Source organism: Erythrolamprus reginae, chromosome 3 (assembly GCF_031021105.1).
Source record: "Erythrolamprus reginae isolate rEryReg1 chromosome 3, rEryReg1.hap1, whole genome shotgun sequence".
Classification (NCBI taxonomy): Eukaryota; Metazoa; Chordata; class Lepidosauria; order Squamata; family Dipsadidae; genus Erythrolamprus; species Erythrolamprus reginae.
Window position 1 is genome coordinate 35,987,828 of NC_091952.1, and position 19,594 is coordinate 36,007,421.

At 34.2% G+C, this 19,594-nt stretch overlaps 1 protein-coding gene across 2 annotated transcripts in view; it reads left to right on the forward strand.

Annotated features, from left to right (window-relative positions):
• PTPRT (protein tyrosine phosphatase receptor type T) overlaps positions 1–19,594 on the forward strand; it is a 678,043-nt gene that overhangs the window by 524,430 nt on the left and 134,019 nt on the right. For both annotated transcript variants that reach the window (XM_070744761.1, XM_070744762.1), the window contains exon 15: positions 11,623–11,758. In XM_070744761.1, coding sequence (XP_070600862.1) covers positions 11,623–11,758 — 136 coding nt within the window. The remainder of the gene's footprint in view (positions 1–11,622; positions 11,759–19,594) is intronic.

Here is a 19,594-nt window from a genome sequence, read left to right on the forward strand (position 1 = left end):
GATAAAGAAATTAATTGTTTTTTTTCCCATAATCATTTGGAAATCAACTCATGGCTGCTTATCCCAAAATTAAAAAATGAGGGATGGACATTTTGGTCAGTCCTTGAACAGAGCAAGAATTGTCTTTTGAAGCAGTTCAAAGTTCAGTGAACACAACTAGGAGTGGCAACTCTGTTGTTAAGGCAGTGCTTCTCAAATAGTGGGGTGTGCCCCCCTGGGGAGCATGCAGTGATGCCATGAGGTCACGTGTGACCCCAGGGAATATGCGTGGTCCCTCTCAATTGATTTCCCTGGACAGGGGGTGTTTTCCTAGTTGCACGTTGCTCCAAGCCTAAGAGAGAAGGTGGCCAGGTGGGCGGGGTGGCTGAGTACCCACTCAGACACCCCCCCCACCTGGCCACCTTCTCTTGTGGTTCTCACTGGGCACCACGGTAGCCATGAACAGAATGGCAAGCCTGCTGCTGGGCAAAGAGGAGCATCCTCTGCAGCTCTGCAAAAGCTTTGAACTGCACCTTAAAGCCTCCTTCCACAACATTCGCTGTGAGTGCCAGGCAGAGGCAGCACTTATGGCCAGGCCGGTGATCCCAAAACATTTATTTATTTATTTATTTATTTATTTATTTTTTATTCATTTATTTATTTATTTATTTATTTATTCGATTTGTATGCCGCCCCTCTCTGTAGTCTCAGGGCGGCTCACAACATATAATAAAACAATTCACAATAAATCTAATAAATTTAAAAAATTTAAAAAACCCATGACTAAACCACACATACACACAGACATACCATACATAAATTGTATAGGCCCAGGGGAGGGGGGGAATGCCTCAATTCCCCCATGCCTGACGGCAGAGGTGAGTTTTAAGGAGTTTACGGAAGGCAAGGAGGGTGGGGGCAGTTCTAATCTCTGGGGGGAGCTGGTTCCAGAGAGTCGGGGCTGCCACAGAGAAGCATCTTCTCCTGGGTCCCGCCAAATGACATTGCTTAGTCGACGGGACCCGGAGAAGGCCAACTCTGTGGGACCTAATCGGTCACTGGGATTCGTGCGGCAGAAGGCGGTCCCGGAGATATCCTGGTCCGGTGTCATGAAGGGCTTTATAGGTCATAACCAACGCTTTGAATTGTGACCGGAAACTGATCGGCAACCAATGCAGACTGCGGAGTGTTGGTGTAACATGGGCATAACTAGGGAAGCCCATGATTGCTCTTGCAGCTGCATTCTGCACGATCTGAAGTTTCTGAACACATTGAGTAAACTGGCCTGGGCCCTAACCACAGTAGCCTATACCTGCCTAACCAAAATCAGACTCCCCTGAGTTCAGTGTGACTTACTCCCAGGTAAGTGGGTAGAGCAGCCTTGCCCAGACAATAGTTTGCTTGCAGCTTATAATAAGTAAAATAATAAATATTAACACTAAAATTCCATTGGGGCCCAGATCAGAGAGTTGGGTGTGTGTGCGTGCAAAATATTTATTTCTTCCTGGGGAGGATAACAGAAAATAATTGAGAAGCACTGTATTAAAGAAAGGAGTTGTCAGTCAATCCCCAACTGTGTTTACTTCAGCTTTCCTTTGCTTTCAGACCTGTGAAGCTTGGTTCTAAAGTTGCTTTTTCATCACTGTTATAAGTGCGAACAATCACTACACAAGGCAGTTGCCAAACAATGACTACCTGTACCCTGTATGTGTATATGTGCACTTATAAATTTAACAAAAATACAAATTTTCTTCTCAGTTTAAGTCAATTGAAAGAAAAAGTATATTCCTCTGATATTTACAGGCAGGAGATTCTGTTTTATTCCAAACTCTGAATTTCCTGACTTTATTTTAATGTTCAGTATGTTACAAACATACATGCAGACAATACAATTGATCTACTCGTTTGCACTACTGAACTACTCTACATATCTCTCTCATGAATATAAAACTGCTATCGAACCTTTTTTCTTTATTATTAGTACAATCTGTTTGTGTCTTTAGTCTTTTTCATATATGAACTTGTGTCCATGACAAACTAGTTTAAACAAGAAAGAAGAAGGTGGGACTTTATCCAGAATAAAAATTTAAATAAAACAAGCAGTAAACATGTTTAATCAATGTACATCATTAGTCAAATGAGCAGTCCTTTCAAATAAAATAATAATTAAGCCTCAATGTATTTGTTTTCTGCCACAAAATTTAAATTGTAAAAAAAATATGTTGTTGCACCCTTAGTTTCTTTAATGACATACTGTAAATTTTATATTCTTTAATATGATATGGATTTCTATTCTATTTTCCCCCTTGCAAACTGATTTTTCCCCTTCTCCCAGAAAATATCTGATAGCATTAACACTTTATTTGTGAAAATTGCTCTGTGAACAGTATGCAATTGATTCATGTAATGCACAACATATTTCATTAATTGTAATTGAAACCCAGGCAGAGACCTCATAAATGGTTCTTTATCTCATACATCTATATGTATATTAAAATTTTGAGTGCAAATTTTCAGGATTAAAATGCAATTTTCTGAAGTGGCACATTTTTATTTTTATTTCCTTTTTTTCTTTTCTCTCTCTCATGCATGCTGCCTGGAAACTGTTTTTCTTGTCTTAGCAGTAATAGGTAGGCAACAGGTGACCACCCGAAACCCACCCAGCCTCATGAGCACAGGTGATTATCAGTACAGGAAAGGAACTGTCGCAAAAATGCAAACATTTTGACAGTTGCTGGATTGTTATGTCATATATTGTCTGCATGTTGAAGCATGTATGCTCTCATTTATCACTCTGATTTGTTTAATAGCCTATTTCTTAATATTTTTACACTCTGCCAGCATAAGTGCAGTTTGAATATCTGCAGATAGCAATTAAATAATATCTTCATCCAGAATAATAATCTATTATGAAAGTAGCCTTAAAGTTTCAGATATACTAATACTGGGAGGTAGTGATCTTCAAATTGTTTATCTTAATATTTTCCTAATAAACAAAACAACTTGGTAGCAACACTTTTTTAAAAAAAAATGATGATCAAAAAAAGATATAGGGAAAAAATCAAGTCAGAAATAAAGAAACAGAACAATATTAAATATATTTTGAGATGGGTTGACATGATAGTAAATATTACACTCATCAGAAACCAAGAAATTTAATTTTTAAATTGATATAACAGCATGTTTAATTTGGCTCCTTCATGAATTTTGTCAAAATGTCATCTAATCCATGCCACAAAATGGAAACTAAAATTATATATATTAGATATATTAGGTGATATATATTATTTTATATATTAGATATATTAGATGATTATTATTAGATAACATTTGAAAAAATTCACGATATTTTATATTTATTTATTATTTTATAACAAAAATAAGCTTTGTTCAGTTAAATAAATAGAGTTAGCTTAAGCTTGCTATCTTTAAAACGGTTCCAAGCATCATTATCTTTTTGGTATCTAGTTAATGAAAGCAAGCAAGAAAGTTATATTAGTATTTTTTTTATTCCAAATAGAAGAATGTAGAAGATCTGACTACATTCCCATTTCTGACATCTTCAAGAATCAACACTTGCTTTTGCTTTGTAAGGTTATTTGACTTCCCTCATAATACAAGAGGATGTTATGTTTTCTATTCATTTTTTCTTCCTGAATAAGGAATACTTGTAGTTGCGTAGCACAATATCAAGACAGGTGTGTGCAATATATTTACCATGTATTCATATTAAGGAGAGTATTTTGGTTGATAGACTTGCAAATCATGGAACATTTATCTATTACATTTTCCCAGTATGTTGAACTTTTGAGGAATTGCATGAACAGGGAACTACAGTAGATCCACTGAATTCCATGGAAAATAAAGCATATATAATCTAATCCAATGAAAATATAGGGAAAATATATTTTTGTTTACTCTCAATATTCAATATAACATTTTGTAACAGGATTGTAACAATGTAACAGGATTGTGGTACTTATAATAATATCAGAGTATTATTTGTAGTTATATGAGGACTAATTTAGTGTAATGGTTACAGTACCAAAATACAAAATTGTAGACCATAACTTCTAGTCTAGCCTTAAAAAGCATAAAGCCGGTTGATTGTCTTTGGGTCAGTCATGCCTTCTCAGCCCTAGGAAGATCACTTTCAAAAAGACTATCAAGAAAATCACATGAGCTTGTCTAGGCAGTTTCTAGAAGCCACAGAGAGGAGGGGGTCAAGCTATTTTTCAAAGGCCGGACAAGGAATAATGGATGGAAACTATCAAGAAGAGATTCAACGTGGAAATAAGGATGAACTTTCTGACAGTGAGAACAATCCACCAATGGAACAGCTTGCTTTTAGAAGTTGTGGGAGCTTCATCACTTGAGACTTTCAAGAAGATTGGACTACCATTTGTCAGAAATGGTGTAGGGTCTCCTGATTGAGAGGGAGGTTGGACTAGATGACCTATCAGGTCACTTCCAACTCTGTTAATCTGACAATAAAGACAACATAAAATTAGAAAGAAACTTTCAGGTGGAAATATGAAAGGAAAACAGCTATTTTCCCTCTGGAAGCCTGCATCTGAGGACAATTACTAAATAACAACCAAATTTGGGTTTGGAAGGCAATATGCTACTACACTATTTGTCTTCAGGCAGATTTTTAATGCTTCTTCTTGCTTTGCTCCTACAAGCGATTGTTGTAAAATAGAAAAATAAGTCAAAAAATAGAACATCCATGAATCTCTCTTGAGGTAAAACTGCAGTAGACATCAGCACAACTTGTAATATGCTAATGTATAGGAAATAATAGCTCCTAGAACAAAAAGAAGCACAGATTTACGCACAATCTTTGAATAGCTCTATAACATCAAAAGTGTATTCTTTTGAATAATATTTCATTTACTTGTTCTTTTGTATTATCAAAGCAATTACGTTGTTTGCACAATATTCTATTTTCATCCAGGTAAAATCTATTATTTGCTATTTGTCTTTTCATGTACTTGGACACTATTCATTTGACACATTCTTTCTTTGTTCTATTTTCACACAATTTCAGTGCATTTCTTCCTAGGTTATATTGATGAATATTGTCTGTGCATTATCATTCCAAAATATATACTGAAATGTAGGTTTATTTCATACCATGATCAAATTGTGGAAACAACAATAGTATAGAATAGAATAAGATATACTTAAAATTGACATGCTTGTTCAGTTTTATAAGAGAACCTTTAAAAAAAAGAATGATTATGATTTTTTAAACATGTTCTTGAAGTACATTTTGAAACCCTGCTTGTAATAAAATTACAATTATTGTTAGAAAATTTTACCGGAAAAATCAATGGCATTAAGGCTAATTCTATGTGGACAATTGTTTTTTGTTCCACTACTGTCCTAGACATACATACACACATAAATAAAATGGGAGTAAATCATTCATAATCATTGAATTGAAACTTTTTGTAATATTAAGTTTCAGTTATATGTATTAAAGAAACATTTGAAACAATCATCAGAAAATTCAGAAATAGCAAACATTTATATGAATATATTTGAAGAGGATATTTTCCTTATTATATAACCAAGGACAAATGACAATATATACTTACAATAAAATCACTTATCCAAAATGTCTATATATTTCACAGTCTATGCAATTCAGTTGATTGCAACCTATATGAAGAAAGAATGAAGCATTGCAATGAAGGAATATTACACTTTGATCCTTGAAGGAAAAAAGGAACAATATAAAGCATCAGTTTCAATTATCTCTGGTTATTTCAAAGGGTTATGCATTATAACTACCTAGTGTCCCGAAAGCTAACCTTCCAAATTTATAATAAACCACCCTTAACTTTCTTGAGTACTTATCTGGTTCTATTAATGTCATCCTTAATACATCACATTTCTTTTCTTGCATACATTTGCTAAAGAATATATGCAATTTAACAAACTTTTAATAATAATTTTGGAAAAAAAATGGGAAGAGGAGAAATTATTTGGAAAATATGGAATTGGGGATAATAATCTGATCAAAAACAATCCTGAGTTTGCACACAAGCAATCACACAGAATCAGAACCACCTTGTCTTGTCTATTTCATGCCCATCTTTGTTTTGCAGATAAGAAAATCTGATTTAAATTTATTAAACATGGTTAAAGGGTACCCCCTCAATAGATCTGTGTTTGTACCTCACAATAGCAAAGAAATCTATGTAGTAAATTTATCATTAAAGACTAAAGATTATTCTTTTTAGAAGTTTCTCTGTCAATTTAAAAGAATTTGAAAATGTTCAGGTAGTATTTCATTTCACTGTACATCCACAAACTCTCCATCTCATTTTCCACTTAGAGTGGAATGTGTTTCTGTACAAATAAAATGTTATAGAGAGAAGACATTTCCTTTTGACTCCAGGAATTATGATATTTTTATCCAGATTGACTAGATTATGTCCGATAATTTACCATAACAGAAAAGTATATGCCATTATATTCATGAAATCATAGAGTTTCCTACTGTTAAATTGTTCTTCATCTTAAACAATTTCCTAATAGTTAAATGGAATTTGACTGGTTGCAATTTAAATCAATTTTCCCAAGATTTGATTTTAGAAATGTTGAAAAATAGGTCAGATCTTGACCAACCTTATAGTTGAGTAATCTCACAATACAATGTTGCTTAAGGTGGCTTGTCTGAATACCAGATGGAGAAGATGGAGAAGAATAATTATTTCCCATGACTCAGAAACTATAATTCTGTTATTAGGTAAATTGTTTCTGAGGGAATTCATCTTTGCCCAAAAGTCCCTTATGAGAAAAACGAGATTTAGGCTTCTCAGAACTCGATAAAATGAATAATAGTTTGGGGGGAAAAAATCACTAAGCTTGGTATATGTGTAGCTCCTCCATTATCAGGAAAATGGTTAGCCACCTGCTCTGTTTACCAGACAGTTTTAATTATGACAATTAGAAATGTGTACTTCAATGAATTTATAGATAAGCTGAAAACTGATAAACTAAATTGAAAGCATTTGGTTGTCAAAATTTTGTAGTCTAATCTTTTTCCTGTTCAATAAATTTAATTGTATAGGACTTTTGTGTCAGAATATTGCTTTTTTGTTAACATTTAGCATCCCAGATTTCTTCAGGAATATTGTCACATTGTGAGAAAATTGAGCACAAAATTCTTACACTTTCAATTTATTTAGATTTCAAGCCTGAAGTAATTAATGCTTCAAGTTATATTTTCTAAAAATTATATATCTGGGTATACATATTTTCTTTGCTGCTAATTCTGTTGCTGTTTCAACTGTTTCAATTCCTACCCCCAAAACGTCACTACAGAGCACTGCACACCAAGACAACTAGACACAAGAACAGTTTTTTCCCGAAACGCCATCACTCTACTAAACAAATAATTCCTACAACACTGTCAGACTTTTTACTAAATATGCACTTCTATTCTACTAGTTTTTCTCATCATTCCTATCATCCTTTTCCTTCCACTTAGAACTGTATGACTGTAACTTGTTGCTTGTATCCTAAGATTTTTATTAATAGTGATTGTTTCTTCATTGCTTATTTGACCCCTATGACAATCATTAAGTGTTGTACCACATGATTCTTGACAAATGTATCTTTTTCATTATCACTTCCCTATAATTCCAAATTATGAAACATTATGATCCTGGAATGTTCCTTTATCCAATTTTAAGTTAATAATTCATTCAATCCATATAATGCTACCTGATTATTTCATTTTTTTAAAAAAATCCTAAAGTTGTCTAGTTTTTTTCTACTTCTATTTTTATCTATCAAGGAACTTGTTTGCTTTCCATAAAAGGGGAGAGATTCATATTTAATAGTTTTTTATTTCCAGAGTAATACTATTTCTCCTTCCTTCCTTCCTTCCTCTCCTTCCTCCTTCCTTCCCTCCATTCTCAGTCTTCCAGTTCTCTCCCTGCTCCCCAAACTGATTCCCCCCCCTGGGGTGGAAGAGACTCCGCCACAAATTCCCAAAGAAGGTTAAGTCAACTTACGGGAAAGGTGGAGAGGGCGAGGCGAGAGCTCCGGTGTAGGCAGCGCCGTCAGCCGAGCAACAGGCATGGCGCAACTGCTGCTTTTTCACTTTTTGCTTCTGCGCACAGGTGGCAAGCCCGTCCAACTCCACTGTGCAGCTCTTGGAAATGCTGCACGGCTTTTGGTTTTTGCCTGCGCACGCATGCATGTTTGCACATTCAATTGCAGGAAATACTACTTTAGTAACGGAGTAGTTGATGCATGGAACTCACTACCAGACTCTATAGTATCATCACCTAACCCTCAAAACGTTATCCCTGGGCTATCCACTGTTGACCTCTCCCAATTCCTAAGAGGTTAATAAGGGGCATTCATCCTCCTGTACCAGAGGATTTGATTTGATTTGATTTGATTTATTAGATTTGTATGCCGCCCCTATCCGCAGACTCGGAGTGCCTTCTGTCCTCTGGCCTAATGTTTCTCTTTTACTAGTGTCATGTATATAAACATTGTCATATCTTCGTATACTACCAATACATACTTGACAAAAACAAACAAATATAAATAAATAAAAAATAAAAAATAAGACACAGCTGTTCTGACGTGATAGAATTAGTGACGCTTTTTGCTAGATTTCAGAAAAGTTATAACACAGCATTATGCTATACATTAAGCCTGTGTAACACTTTTGGTTTGCTTGGGGGGGGGGGAAGGACTGTGAAGTTCATCTTTTCTCCATATTGTTCTGCAGCTAGATAGCAAAGCTGTTTGAGCATGGAAAAAGATGGAGTTGCTGACAGTGGTTTCATGATCACCTTTGCATGCTCTGAAGCATATTTTTTCTGTTTACCTTTTTACCTCTAGTTGTGCACAGCTAGGGATATTCAGAGCCAAAGGGAAAAATAGAAGTTCAATGAAATGAATGAGTTATACATCTTGCTTTTTTTAAAAATGGAAAACCTATGATAAAATTGTTCCAACACAAGCAGTTTTAAGATTCTATCTTCTATTGACACTGTGATGCAGATCTTTGCAGATTGGAATTGATAAATGCTATAGACAAACACATTTTTTTCAATATTAAATGTTGTAGCTGTTAAAATATTATGACATCTAACATGATAAACATCTCCATTGTAACAAAAGAATTTGGATAACTTATGCGTAACTTCTTAGTTAATTTATATATAGCACTGGCTATTGGGGACTTTAAATAATAGAAAATTAATTTTATAAATTACTGCCTACTATTTGTTTCATACTATCTACCCGAGCCATTATCTTACTCCTCCCTGATAGTTTAGAAGGTGAGTCATTAGGAAAGTTATATGAAAGCCTATCTAAGTTCCTTAGCCTTACCAGACTACTTTATTTATGTTTTTATTGATTATGTGCCATCAGGCTAGTATCAACTATTAGATAGATTTTACCTATGATCATCTATCCTTACCCTGATCCTTCAAATATTCCAAGTCTTCCTTTAATAATTACCACTGAGTCCAGGAAGTTTGGTGCTGGTCATCCTCTTTTTCTCTTTCTACTTTATAGTAAAATAAAATGTTACCATAAAATGTTATTATAAATTAGTCTTTATGTTATTAATTAAAAGATCTAAATAATTCTATTGGTGGAGGAGATTTGATTGTTGCTGTGAATTTGATTTCCCCCATCCAACTCTTTGCAGAATAAATAAACGTTTGTTGTAGATTGGCTAAGATGATTAAGACAGCAGCATTTGTGCATTGATATTTAATTGCTGAGATTCTAATTTGCTGAGATTCTCTTGTTTATTTATAAATAAATAAACAAATACCATAGTTGGTCATTTATTTAGATCATACACATCAAATTACTTTAACAGTCTCTCACACACCCCAACACACACAGACATTGACACACACAGACATGCATATACACACGCACACTTCCACAAACACAAGCAGTGAAAAACAAGTAGAATTTCGCTGTACTCTGAAATGAAATGTACAATCTATCTTGCACTAATCTTTTATGTACTAGTCAGTGAGAATCAACTTCTTACATTTATTTCCCCAATTTCTTTATATAAAGCTATGTGTACCTTGCAATAAGGAATGTAGCTTCATGCACATATTGAATAATGGGTTTTTTTTAGTATAACCAGACAGTTGAAAACTTTTCAAAATCTTCTTCTGGTGTTCAGTCTATACTCTTAGTAAACTATATTCTCCAAATGCAACCTGCTTCACTTGATTTTGTTTGAGCGCCTTCAGAGATCGGAGATACAATTTTACCAATTTCATTTGAGTGTTTTCTGGTTTATTGGAAGCCCTTAAGGGCATGAGAAATGCACTGCTATTACAATATGTTTCTGGACAATTGCAGCAGTTGAATGACATATATCCTATTCAGATGCTCCCCTAATTGCTACATGCTGGAGGCATTAATCCATAAAGTATAAGCTATTAAAATGCTGTTCTACTAGTCATTGGGGATACTGGATAGAGCACAAATGTTATTGAAATTTCTGGCAGGAAGTCATAGCTAGGCATATTATCCTGATTTGCTTCATTTAGAAATGAAGCAAAAATATTTTTGCTGACTGAAAGTGAAGGATGCATGTTTAGATGCATATATCAATACTGTAAAATATGAGCAGAGCCATATTTGCACTTTGAGATCTTCCTACGTTTCAGTTATAAAGCTTTGGCAATTAAAATGTTATCTTTCTGTTGGTGATGCAGCATCAAAGCTCCAGAAATATTAGACAAAAGGGTCTTCTCAATTCATCTTAATACTCCTATGTAAGATTATCCTGTATAAACAAACCTTCTTATAAAGAACTGGCAAGTTTGCTTTACTAGTTAAGGCACCAGGCTAGAATTCACTAGATTGTGAATTCAAGTCTTGTGTTAACCATGAAAATCAGCTGAATTGGCCCTTAGACATTGTCTCTCAGCCCAGCTCACCTCATAGAGTTGTTGTTGTGAGGAAAATAAAAGCTGGGTTCAGCACCTTGAGATATTTGTAACAGTAATACATTTACACAAATAAATATAGTAACAATAATATTAAATACATACAGTACTTGACTTAATGGTGATCCTTTTTTCCCCCACTTGTCACACTTTTCAAATGTCTGATATCTTTATTAGGCAAAAAAAAAAGTGGTTGATCGAATAACAGCACATCCCACTTCCCTCAATCCTGCCCTATCTCTCTAATTGTAATTGGATTTTAATGGTTGCTTTTATTTTTTTTTAATGTAGATAGATAGATATTTATGATTATAAACTTCTCAGAATTACCCTGTGGTAAGATCAGTAGCCAATAAAAATTACAAATAAATTAATAAACATAAACATATTTTTTTAAAAAAAGGATGGAATACAAAATTGCATTATGTGGTAATGCATGATAAATTTACTGAAATGGGTGTTTGCCATTTAGTCTGTTATATCACAGAGAATACTGTTGGAAGAGAGAAACTATTTTTGTTATGTTTGAGGCAAAGATATATTTCTCTTTCTATTTTGGCCAAATACAGATTTGGCTTTTTGTTGCATTTGAACAGTAATAGTTGTTGAAATCCGATTTCCCAGGGATTTTTCAACAATGCTTCTATTTTCTCCTTTTCTACAACTTCTTAAGGAGCTTCTACACAGAATTCTAATGTGGTGGAACCAGAAAAACAGGTTGATAATACGGTGAAAATGGCTGGAGTTATAGCTGGTCTTCTGATGTTTGTAATTATCCTTTTGGGAGCGATGCTAACAATCAAAAGGAGGTATGTTTCTAAGATCTCTACATTGCCTTTATTGGGGAAGGTTTATTATTGCTATTATCTTTTGTTTAAATATTTAGCATTTTATTGGTGTATACTTTATGCTCATTTAGGGATGGAAAGAGTGAGGCAGTTTAGAAGTTTTTCCTCTTTTCATGGAATTTTTTATATATGTCTAACGGAGAGGTTCTTCTCTGCATAGGGATCTTATTCTGATTATATGTTGTGTGGTTGTGATGTATGTATATTCTCCTTCAGCCATTTGATGGAATAATGAATTGTGATTTACTTATTATTAGCTGGAAACATGCAGAACTTTTAGATATTTATTTACCATGATGATAAATATATGGATGTTTAAATATATAAAAACCAATTTTAAGTCCTGAGTTCTCAATACAGATTGTCATATCCATAGTTGTTTATAAATTCATTCTTTCTCTCAGAAAAGTTTGGGATTTGTAACTCTGCCAATCTGGGAAAGAAAAAGTCATTTATAACAAAATGTACAAATTTTAACTAAATTACACTTCCCAATATTCTTTGACTGAAAGTATAATTAGTAAATAATCATTCCAATAATAATGTAATTTTTGGTTTATTCAGGCCAACTTGTATTACCTGAGCAAGTCATTTCACTTAGCTACAAAAAAGAAGGTAGTTTTTCCTCAGTTAATGATACTTCCACTCCCTGAGATGTTCAATGGTGTACAAATATGTACACAGTTTTGTTAACATTGCATATTTGCATTTTTCAAACTGGAATACTTCATTAGAAGCGCATTATATTCAAATTGTGTATGTTGGGTATGTGTATGTTTGTACATGGCCACTGATACATATGCAGTTCATGTGTTATGATGTTGCTTGTCTGCTGTTTTTATTACAAGCTATGAAATGTGTGAGTTGCTTCCAAAAACTCCCTTTCTATTCTTTTTTGAAGGAGCGGTGCAGTAGATCCAAGGTGATTATTAATCTGCTAAGTGTGGCTTGACTGTGCATGTTCAATGACAGCCATTTCCTCTGGACCATCCACTGAGATGGACAAACTTATTAAAATTTGCTTGGAAAAGAAAGGCTGTATGAAGGATTTGTTTTGGTTCATAGGACCTCCACTTTACAAAGTTGTTGCTGGCATGTATTAGGAAAAAAAATAGGCCTCTCTCTCTCTCTCTCTCTCTCTCTCTCTCTCTCTCTCTCTCTCTCTCTCTCTATCTATCTCTCTCTCTCTCTCTCTCCCTTTTGCATCTGTATATGCTTTCTATGTGAACCACTGGCTATCACACTTTGAACCAGCATGGCATGCTGAGTTTTCTTGCTTTCATTTTATGATCACCATGCCTACTTCATATTGTGATTTAGTCATTCAATTAACTTGGCAGTTTCTAGCATCAAGGAAGCATTTTTGTATTGATTAGATAGTTAAAGTTAAGGAAACCCATAGAATAGCAATCTGAGCCTATTATAGTCATGGGAATCTGCTCATACCAGGAGATTCATTTTTCTTTTTTAGTTGTGTTTAACTGAACTCCTTTAAGTTTAAAACTACTGTACAGCTTTCTATATATATGCTGTAATTATCTTTAAGTATAATTAATAGAGCCTCGGTGGTGCAGTAGTTAGAGTGCAGGACTGAAAGCTACTTCTACTGATCACTGGCTGCCAGAACTTTGGCAGATCAAATCTCAGTTGGCCCAAGGTTGACTCATCCTTCCATCCTTCCAAGGTTGGTAAAATGAGTTTGTTGGGGGCAATATGCTTACTCCTTGTAAACCGCTTAAAGAGGACCGTAAAGCATATATAAGTCTAAATGCTATTGCTATTATTTGTATGTTCTACAATAAATGGTACTGTTGGAGAGAACCTGCTTAAAACATTTTTCCTGTTTCTTAAAACATTTTCTTAGAGCTGAATCTATGTTATAGCAAAGACAAGCAGTCCATCAAAAAGCATGCCTAAAATAAATTCTACTATACTGAAAACCAGCTCCCATTTGTCTCTATAAATCCCGATGATGCTTACAAGCAGAAATCTACAAATATCGCCTATGCATAAGCGTTAGAATTCTTTGAAAAAAAATATCCTGCATACATTTTTGCAGTTGGTTTAAATTCAGTTCAGTGAATTAAATACTATACATTTTTCCACCTCTTTTGAGGTTTCTCTTGCTGAAAATGTGGGGATAGGAGGTAGCATTCTATAGGTATATATAAAATTTTGAACCATTTCATTAATAATTCAAACATTACTTAATATATGAGCCAGCTATTTGGCAATCAGTCTGTTTGATTATTTTGGAAGGGTTTTAAACTTTATATAGAGCGTTTGCACACAAAGCTCTTAAAAATGAAACATTAGCTCTTGGGCTGGTCACTTTGGATTGAAAACAGTTTGAATTTACACATTGATGTTCATCTATAGCTTCTTGCATTAAATATAAACAAATTAGCAAATTTTACGCAACTAAGCTAAATTTTCTCATAGCTTGCTTTTTCCTCCACTAATTCCAATAAAATATAATTGAAGCAGTAACTGGAGTAAAAATAATACATATCTTTTATAAATGAATGAGTTTGTATGGAATTACATTCTACCCTTTTTATTTATGAGTAACCATTTTGCTTGAATATTAATTACATTTCACTGTGCTGCTATTTATCATATAATTGTTTTAAAGTATACTTATATGAAATTTAATATAAGAATTCTGGAATGGAAGGAAAAATAATTTATATGTTTTCTTCCTATGATTATTTATCTTTTCACTAAGCGTAACCAGATTAGAACAATGTTTGTATAACAAAATCATGTTTGTGGTATAAACTACAATTTATACAAATAAGGCAAATAAAACAATAGCAATTACAGGTAATTAATATTAACATAGAAATGTTAAATCCTATGCTTCATGTTGATCTATATTTCCTAGTAAAGTTAATGACATAGCAAAATATTAAAGATCTTGGGTACGCAATGCAATATAAATCTGCATATATTGTATGTGTACTGTATTCATATTGGTTCTAATTCTAGATACCACACTGGAAGAAATATTTAGAAAAATTAGGAGTGTTTCCAGTAAAACCAATGAAGATAACCAAGGAGCTAGGACCTGAGTTCTATAAATGAGTGTGAAGTAACTATAGCTGTGTTTAGTCAGAGGACTAGATAGAGGCTACGATAGAATTGTTGTAATATTTGAACATGTGTCACATGGAAAGTATAACATAGGTTTTCTTTCATTTCAGAATACAGGACAAAGAATAATGGATTTAAGTTAATAGGAAGCAGATTCACCTTAAATTATTGTGGGGAGGGAAACCTGCTACAAAATAAAGACAATAATCTAAACGCTAGATCAGCTGAAATAGCAATTAATGGATCAAAAAACATTGAAAATGATTTGCCTGACTGCTTTTTCTTGATTTCCATCTAGACCAAAAAGGACCATGCATACTATAAACTTACTCTTGTTTTACTAATTGACTTCTTTTTTTAAAAAAAATTAAAATAATTTTTATTAATTATTTACACTGAAACAAGACAAATACAATGCAAAGAAAAGAAAACAATAAAACAATACACACAGTACACAAGAAAAGAAAAGAAAAGCAATAAATAAAACAAAACATATTTTTGCCAGCCTGCAGGTTGGCATTGTTACTACAGCTTTCACTATTGTCTACTATGTTCGTATTTTTACAAGAATCTTGGTCATGTATATTTCACTCTTGTATCCAATATTTCATAATAAAGGAGTAACAAAGGGTAACAAGATTGCTAGGAAATAGCACATGCTTTTTCTTGATTTCCATCTAGACCAAAAAGGACCAAGCATACTATAAAATTACTCTTGTTTTACTAATTGACTTCTAACGCCTCAGGTTTAAACTTTAAAAAAAAAATTCTGTGAGGGTTCTGTTTTCCTCATAGTGAGTCATGACCAGGATGGTAGTTAGCAAATTTCTAACCTACAATAATGAACTAATTTCAGCAAATGAAGGATTGCCACAAAGGTAAAAACTTGCACCCACGAACATAGTTCCCTCTAAGCTGAGCAGTGAGCAATCGCTCACTTAAAAATCATCATCAACTCAGAGTTTTCCAAACCTGCCCAGAAGCCGAGAGGGAAAGAGTGAGAGGGAAGGAAAGAGAGAGGAAGAGAGAGAAACAGATAGAAAAAAAAGAGGAAGGAAAAGAGAAAGAAAAAGAATGGGAGTAAGGAAGAGAGAAAGAAAATCAAAACCTAGTTTGAAACTAGCTCAACTATTTAAGTGGCATTTTGATATTGATAGAGTTGCCCTATTATGAGCTCACTGTTATAGACACACAGTACAGTATTTTATTTTGAAATTCTCTGGGGCAAAACAGGGTGGGTTTTTATTTATTTGTTTGTTTGTTTGTTTATTATTTATTTATTATTTCTGTGCCGCCCAGTCCCGAAGGGACTGCCGCTCAGACACTATATTTTTCCGCCCCCCCCAAAAAAAAATTAGAGGGAACACTGCCCACGAATTGAATATATACCATGTTAAGATCATTAGTATTTCTGTACAAACACTTTTTGCGGGTTGTAGAATCTTACACAGAACACAGTCATTTTTCAAACAATAATTAAGAAAACAGCAATAGGGGCCTACCAGCTTTAACAAAAAGGATTTTAGTTCAATTGTCTTTTGTCACTTTTTGTTACAAAATAGAAGCAAGCTAGAAATAGATATTAAACAGGACTTTCTTGTCAACAAAATCTGTTGATGCCCTGAAGTTACTTTTATACCTTCATATAATCAGGTAGTTGTACAATAATTGGATCACAGTGGAAAGTATTGTCATATTGAGAGACATATGGTTTACAAAAAAATCTATCGTGATTTGAAATGAGAAGCAAATTAAAAAAAACATTGGTGAGCTGGAATATCTGAGGAATAAAGGAACTGATCTTCAAAAACCCAGTACTCACAAATAATTAAATAAACAAATAATAAGATTAATATTACAAAAAACAATCATTATGTATCCTAGCCATTCTGAATTCAGCCTTCAAGAAAATGAGTAGTCTTTCAGCCCACCGAACAATAAGGACAAGATTCTCTTGTCTTTTAAAGCAATGAGGCAGAAAAATAGTAATTTAATTAGACAAACTTGAGGCATTACCCTCAGATATCAGAGTGGCATCTGCTCACAGCCTAAGGCATTATAGCTGATCAGCAACAGACACAATTCATTTAATTTTCCTGATGCATTTTGCTAACCAAAAGGGAGAGTGATAGCAGAGCAGAACCAGGTAAAGAGAAAACATTTGGGAATTAAATAGCAAAACAATTGCCACAAAATTGAAGTAATGTTGAAATTAAAGATGAATAAATGGTCAAACTGACCATATCTAACTGACATAAAAACAAAAACATTAAAGTGATTCCTGTTGAATGTAAGATTCATTTGATTAAACTCAGGCCTCACAATATTAGTACAGTAGTTTCACTTAAATATTAGTTAGCTTCACTTAAATAGTCTGTAATAGCACTGAATACAAATTTGACTTGTGACTAACTATTCATTCAATGATGGTAAACATATGCAACAGTCTTACTAAAAATGATTCACAACAAATCTTCAAAGTTGTGGCCGTCACATCACTTGTAGGTACATGATCAAAATCAGAGTGCTTTGCAACTGGCTCACATTTACAATGGCTATGTCTTGAGGTTATGTGATCACAATTTTAAACCTTCTCTATTGGCTTCCAACAATCAAAGTTAATGGGGAACGGTTGATTTATTTAATAAGTTAGTAAAATTTATCATAAAATTGGCCTTGATCACCTGATCACTCATTTTACAACTACACTGATTTACAATGGAAATTTGATATGTGGAGGGCTATCTATACAGAAGATCTATCATCTTTTTAAAAAGATCTGTCCTTCTCTATTTATCTATTGGTTTCTGATTCAAAAGATAGAAACATGCTATTTCTTACACATTCTTCCATCACCAAAATATTTTGGGAAGCTAGTGCTACATTCTGATCAAATTGTGAGTTAATCCTGTTCTGTTAGCAGTCTGTTTTTTCAGTCTGATAATTATTGGTCTAATTTTTAATTAACAGTCCCTGGAAAAATAAAAATATTGACGTTAGAGGTAAATGAAGGCAGGACTTTAAAAACTTTTTTTCTCTGTGTCTTACCAATTACCATCCTTTTTTAAAAAATGCCCCTAGTGTTCAGGGCAGTAGTGACTTCTATACCGCGTTATTACCATTTCCTGCATCCACTCACACATGCGCGCAGGGCTTCTGTGCAGAAGCGTCCCAGGTGGGTTGGTGTAGCATCCAGCCAACGGTGCTATTCATTCTAAGAACAGTTTACACTGGAAGCAATCCACCCCTGGTTCAGGTATTTCTTTCTTTGTTTCTTTAATGCTTAATGTGGTTCCAGGAATGCTGGCCTCTGAAAATAGGGACTTCTCTTCTAGGACTTCTTGGGCTGACTATATCAACACTTAGTTTTCTCTGGTATCATGGCCTGTCAGAAAAGCTGTAGGAACAAAACCAATTTCTTTTGTCTATTCAAACTTAAGAAGCATTTTTTTATTTTAAAATTGAAGATTAGTTGCAAAGAAAGGGTAAAAAGTAGAAAGAAGGAAGCCGGTTTATGCCCATCTATAAACTCCCTTCTATGGGGATAATCACCCTTTCATTTTAAATATTAATGTATGTGCTATTGAATAAATCCACAAATTGCCTTAATCCATTAAAATAAACACTGGAACCTTTATGAATAGATTAGTTTCATACATAGATAGCAGTAAGACAACTTTTGGCAAATAAGAATTTATTACTAGACACATAGCAGGGAAAGGAAACTTAGAATCTAAAAAAAATACATGTTTTACATTTCAATAGAAGTACTTACTTTTCTTCCTTGTTATAATCCAGATGCCTTGTATTTCTCTTTCTGCTGCTCCATTGATCAAACCATATTATATTCCTATCTATCTGTTCTATTGCAAGAAGATATTAAAATATATCTCTGTGGTTACCAGGAGCAAAAAATGACGATGGCACATAATCAATCACTAAAATAAGATCAATGCAAGGTGCTTATGATTTAGGACATCAAACAAATAGTTGTAGAAATGTGTATTTTCCAATGATTCAGAATCAGTATCAGATTACAGTGGTACCTTGGTTTTCAAACGCTTCTCAGTTCGAAAAAAATCAGTATTTGACCAGGAAATTCGAGAAACCTTTCTTCTGAAATCCAAACAAAGATTTGGAACTCGAACACCCAAGATGAGATGAGTCCAGCCAAAGGGCGCAGGTGGTACGGCAGAGGCTGGAGCGGAGGCAGCTTGGTGGCAGCTTGGTGGCAGGAGGCACAATCTGGGCAGCAGTGGCTGACAGAAGACACCTGGGCTGACAGACAGCTGAGAGGCCCGGCAGTAGCGAAATCAGCGGCAGCGGCGGCACCAATGGCCACATGGGCCGCCAAACAGCTGAGGGCCCATGGGCATCGAGATCAATTATGCTGATAGTTTCCTATCTCCCATGTTTTGGTTCTCGACCAAATGGGTTCTCGACCACACTTCCAGAACAAATTGAGGTCGAGAACTGAGGTACCACTGTACTTGGAATATTTTCCTGAATTCAATAGTGGCTTTAATATCTTTCTTTAAGCATATAAGTGCATGCAGCTAGACTAATTCTTTTCCAAACATCTCCCGTGAATACCAGGGAAGATTCTTCTGATCATTCTATTCTAGTTTGTGAATCTCAGAGTGGAAAAAAAGCTTACAGCTGTACATAAATAGTTGAGAAAATGCTTTTAATATTAAAGAT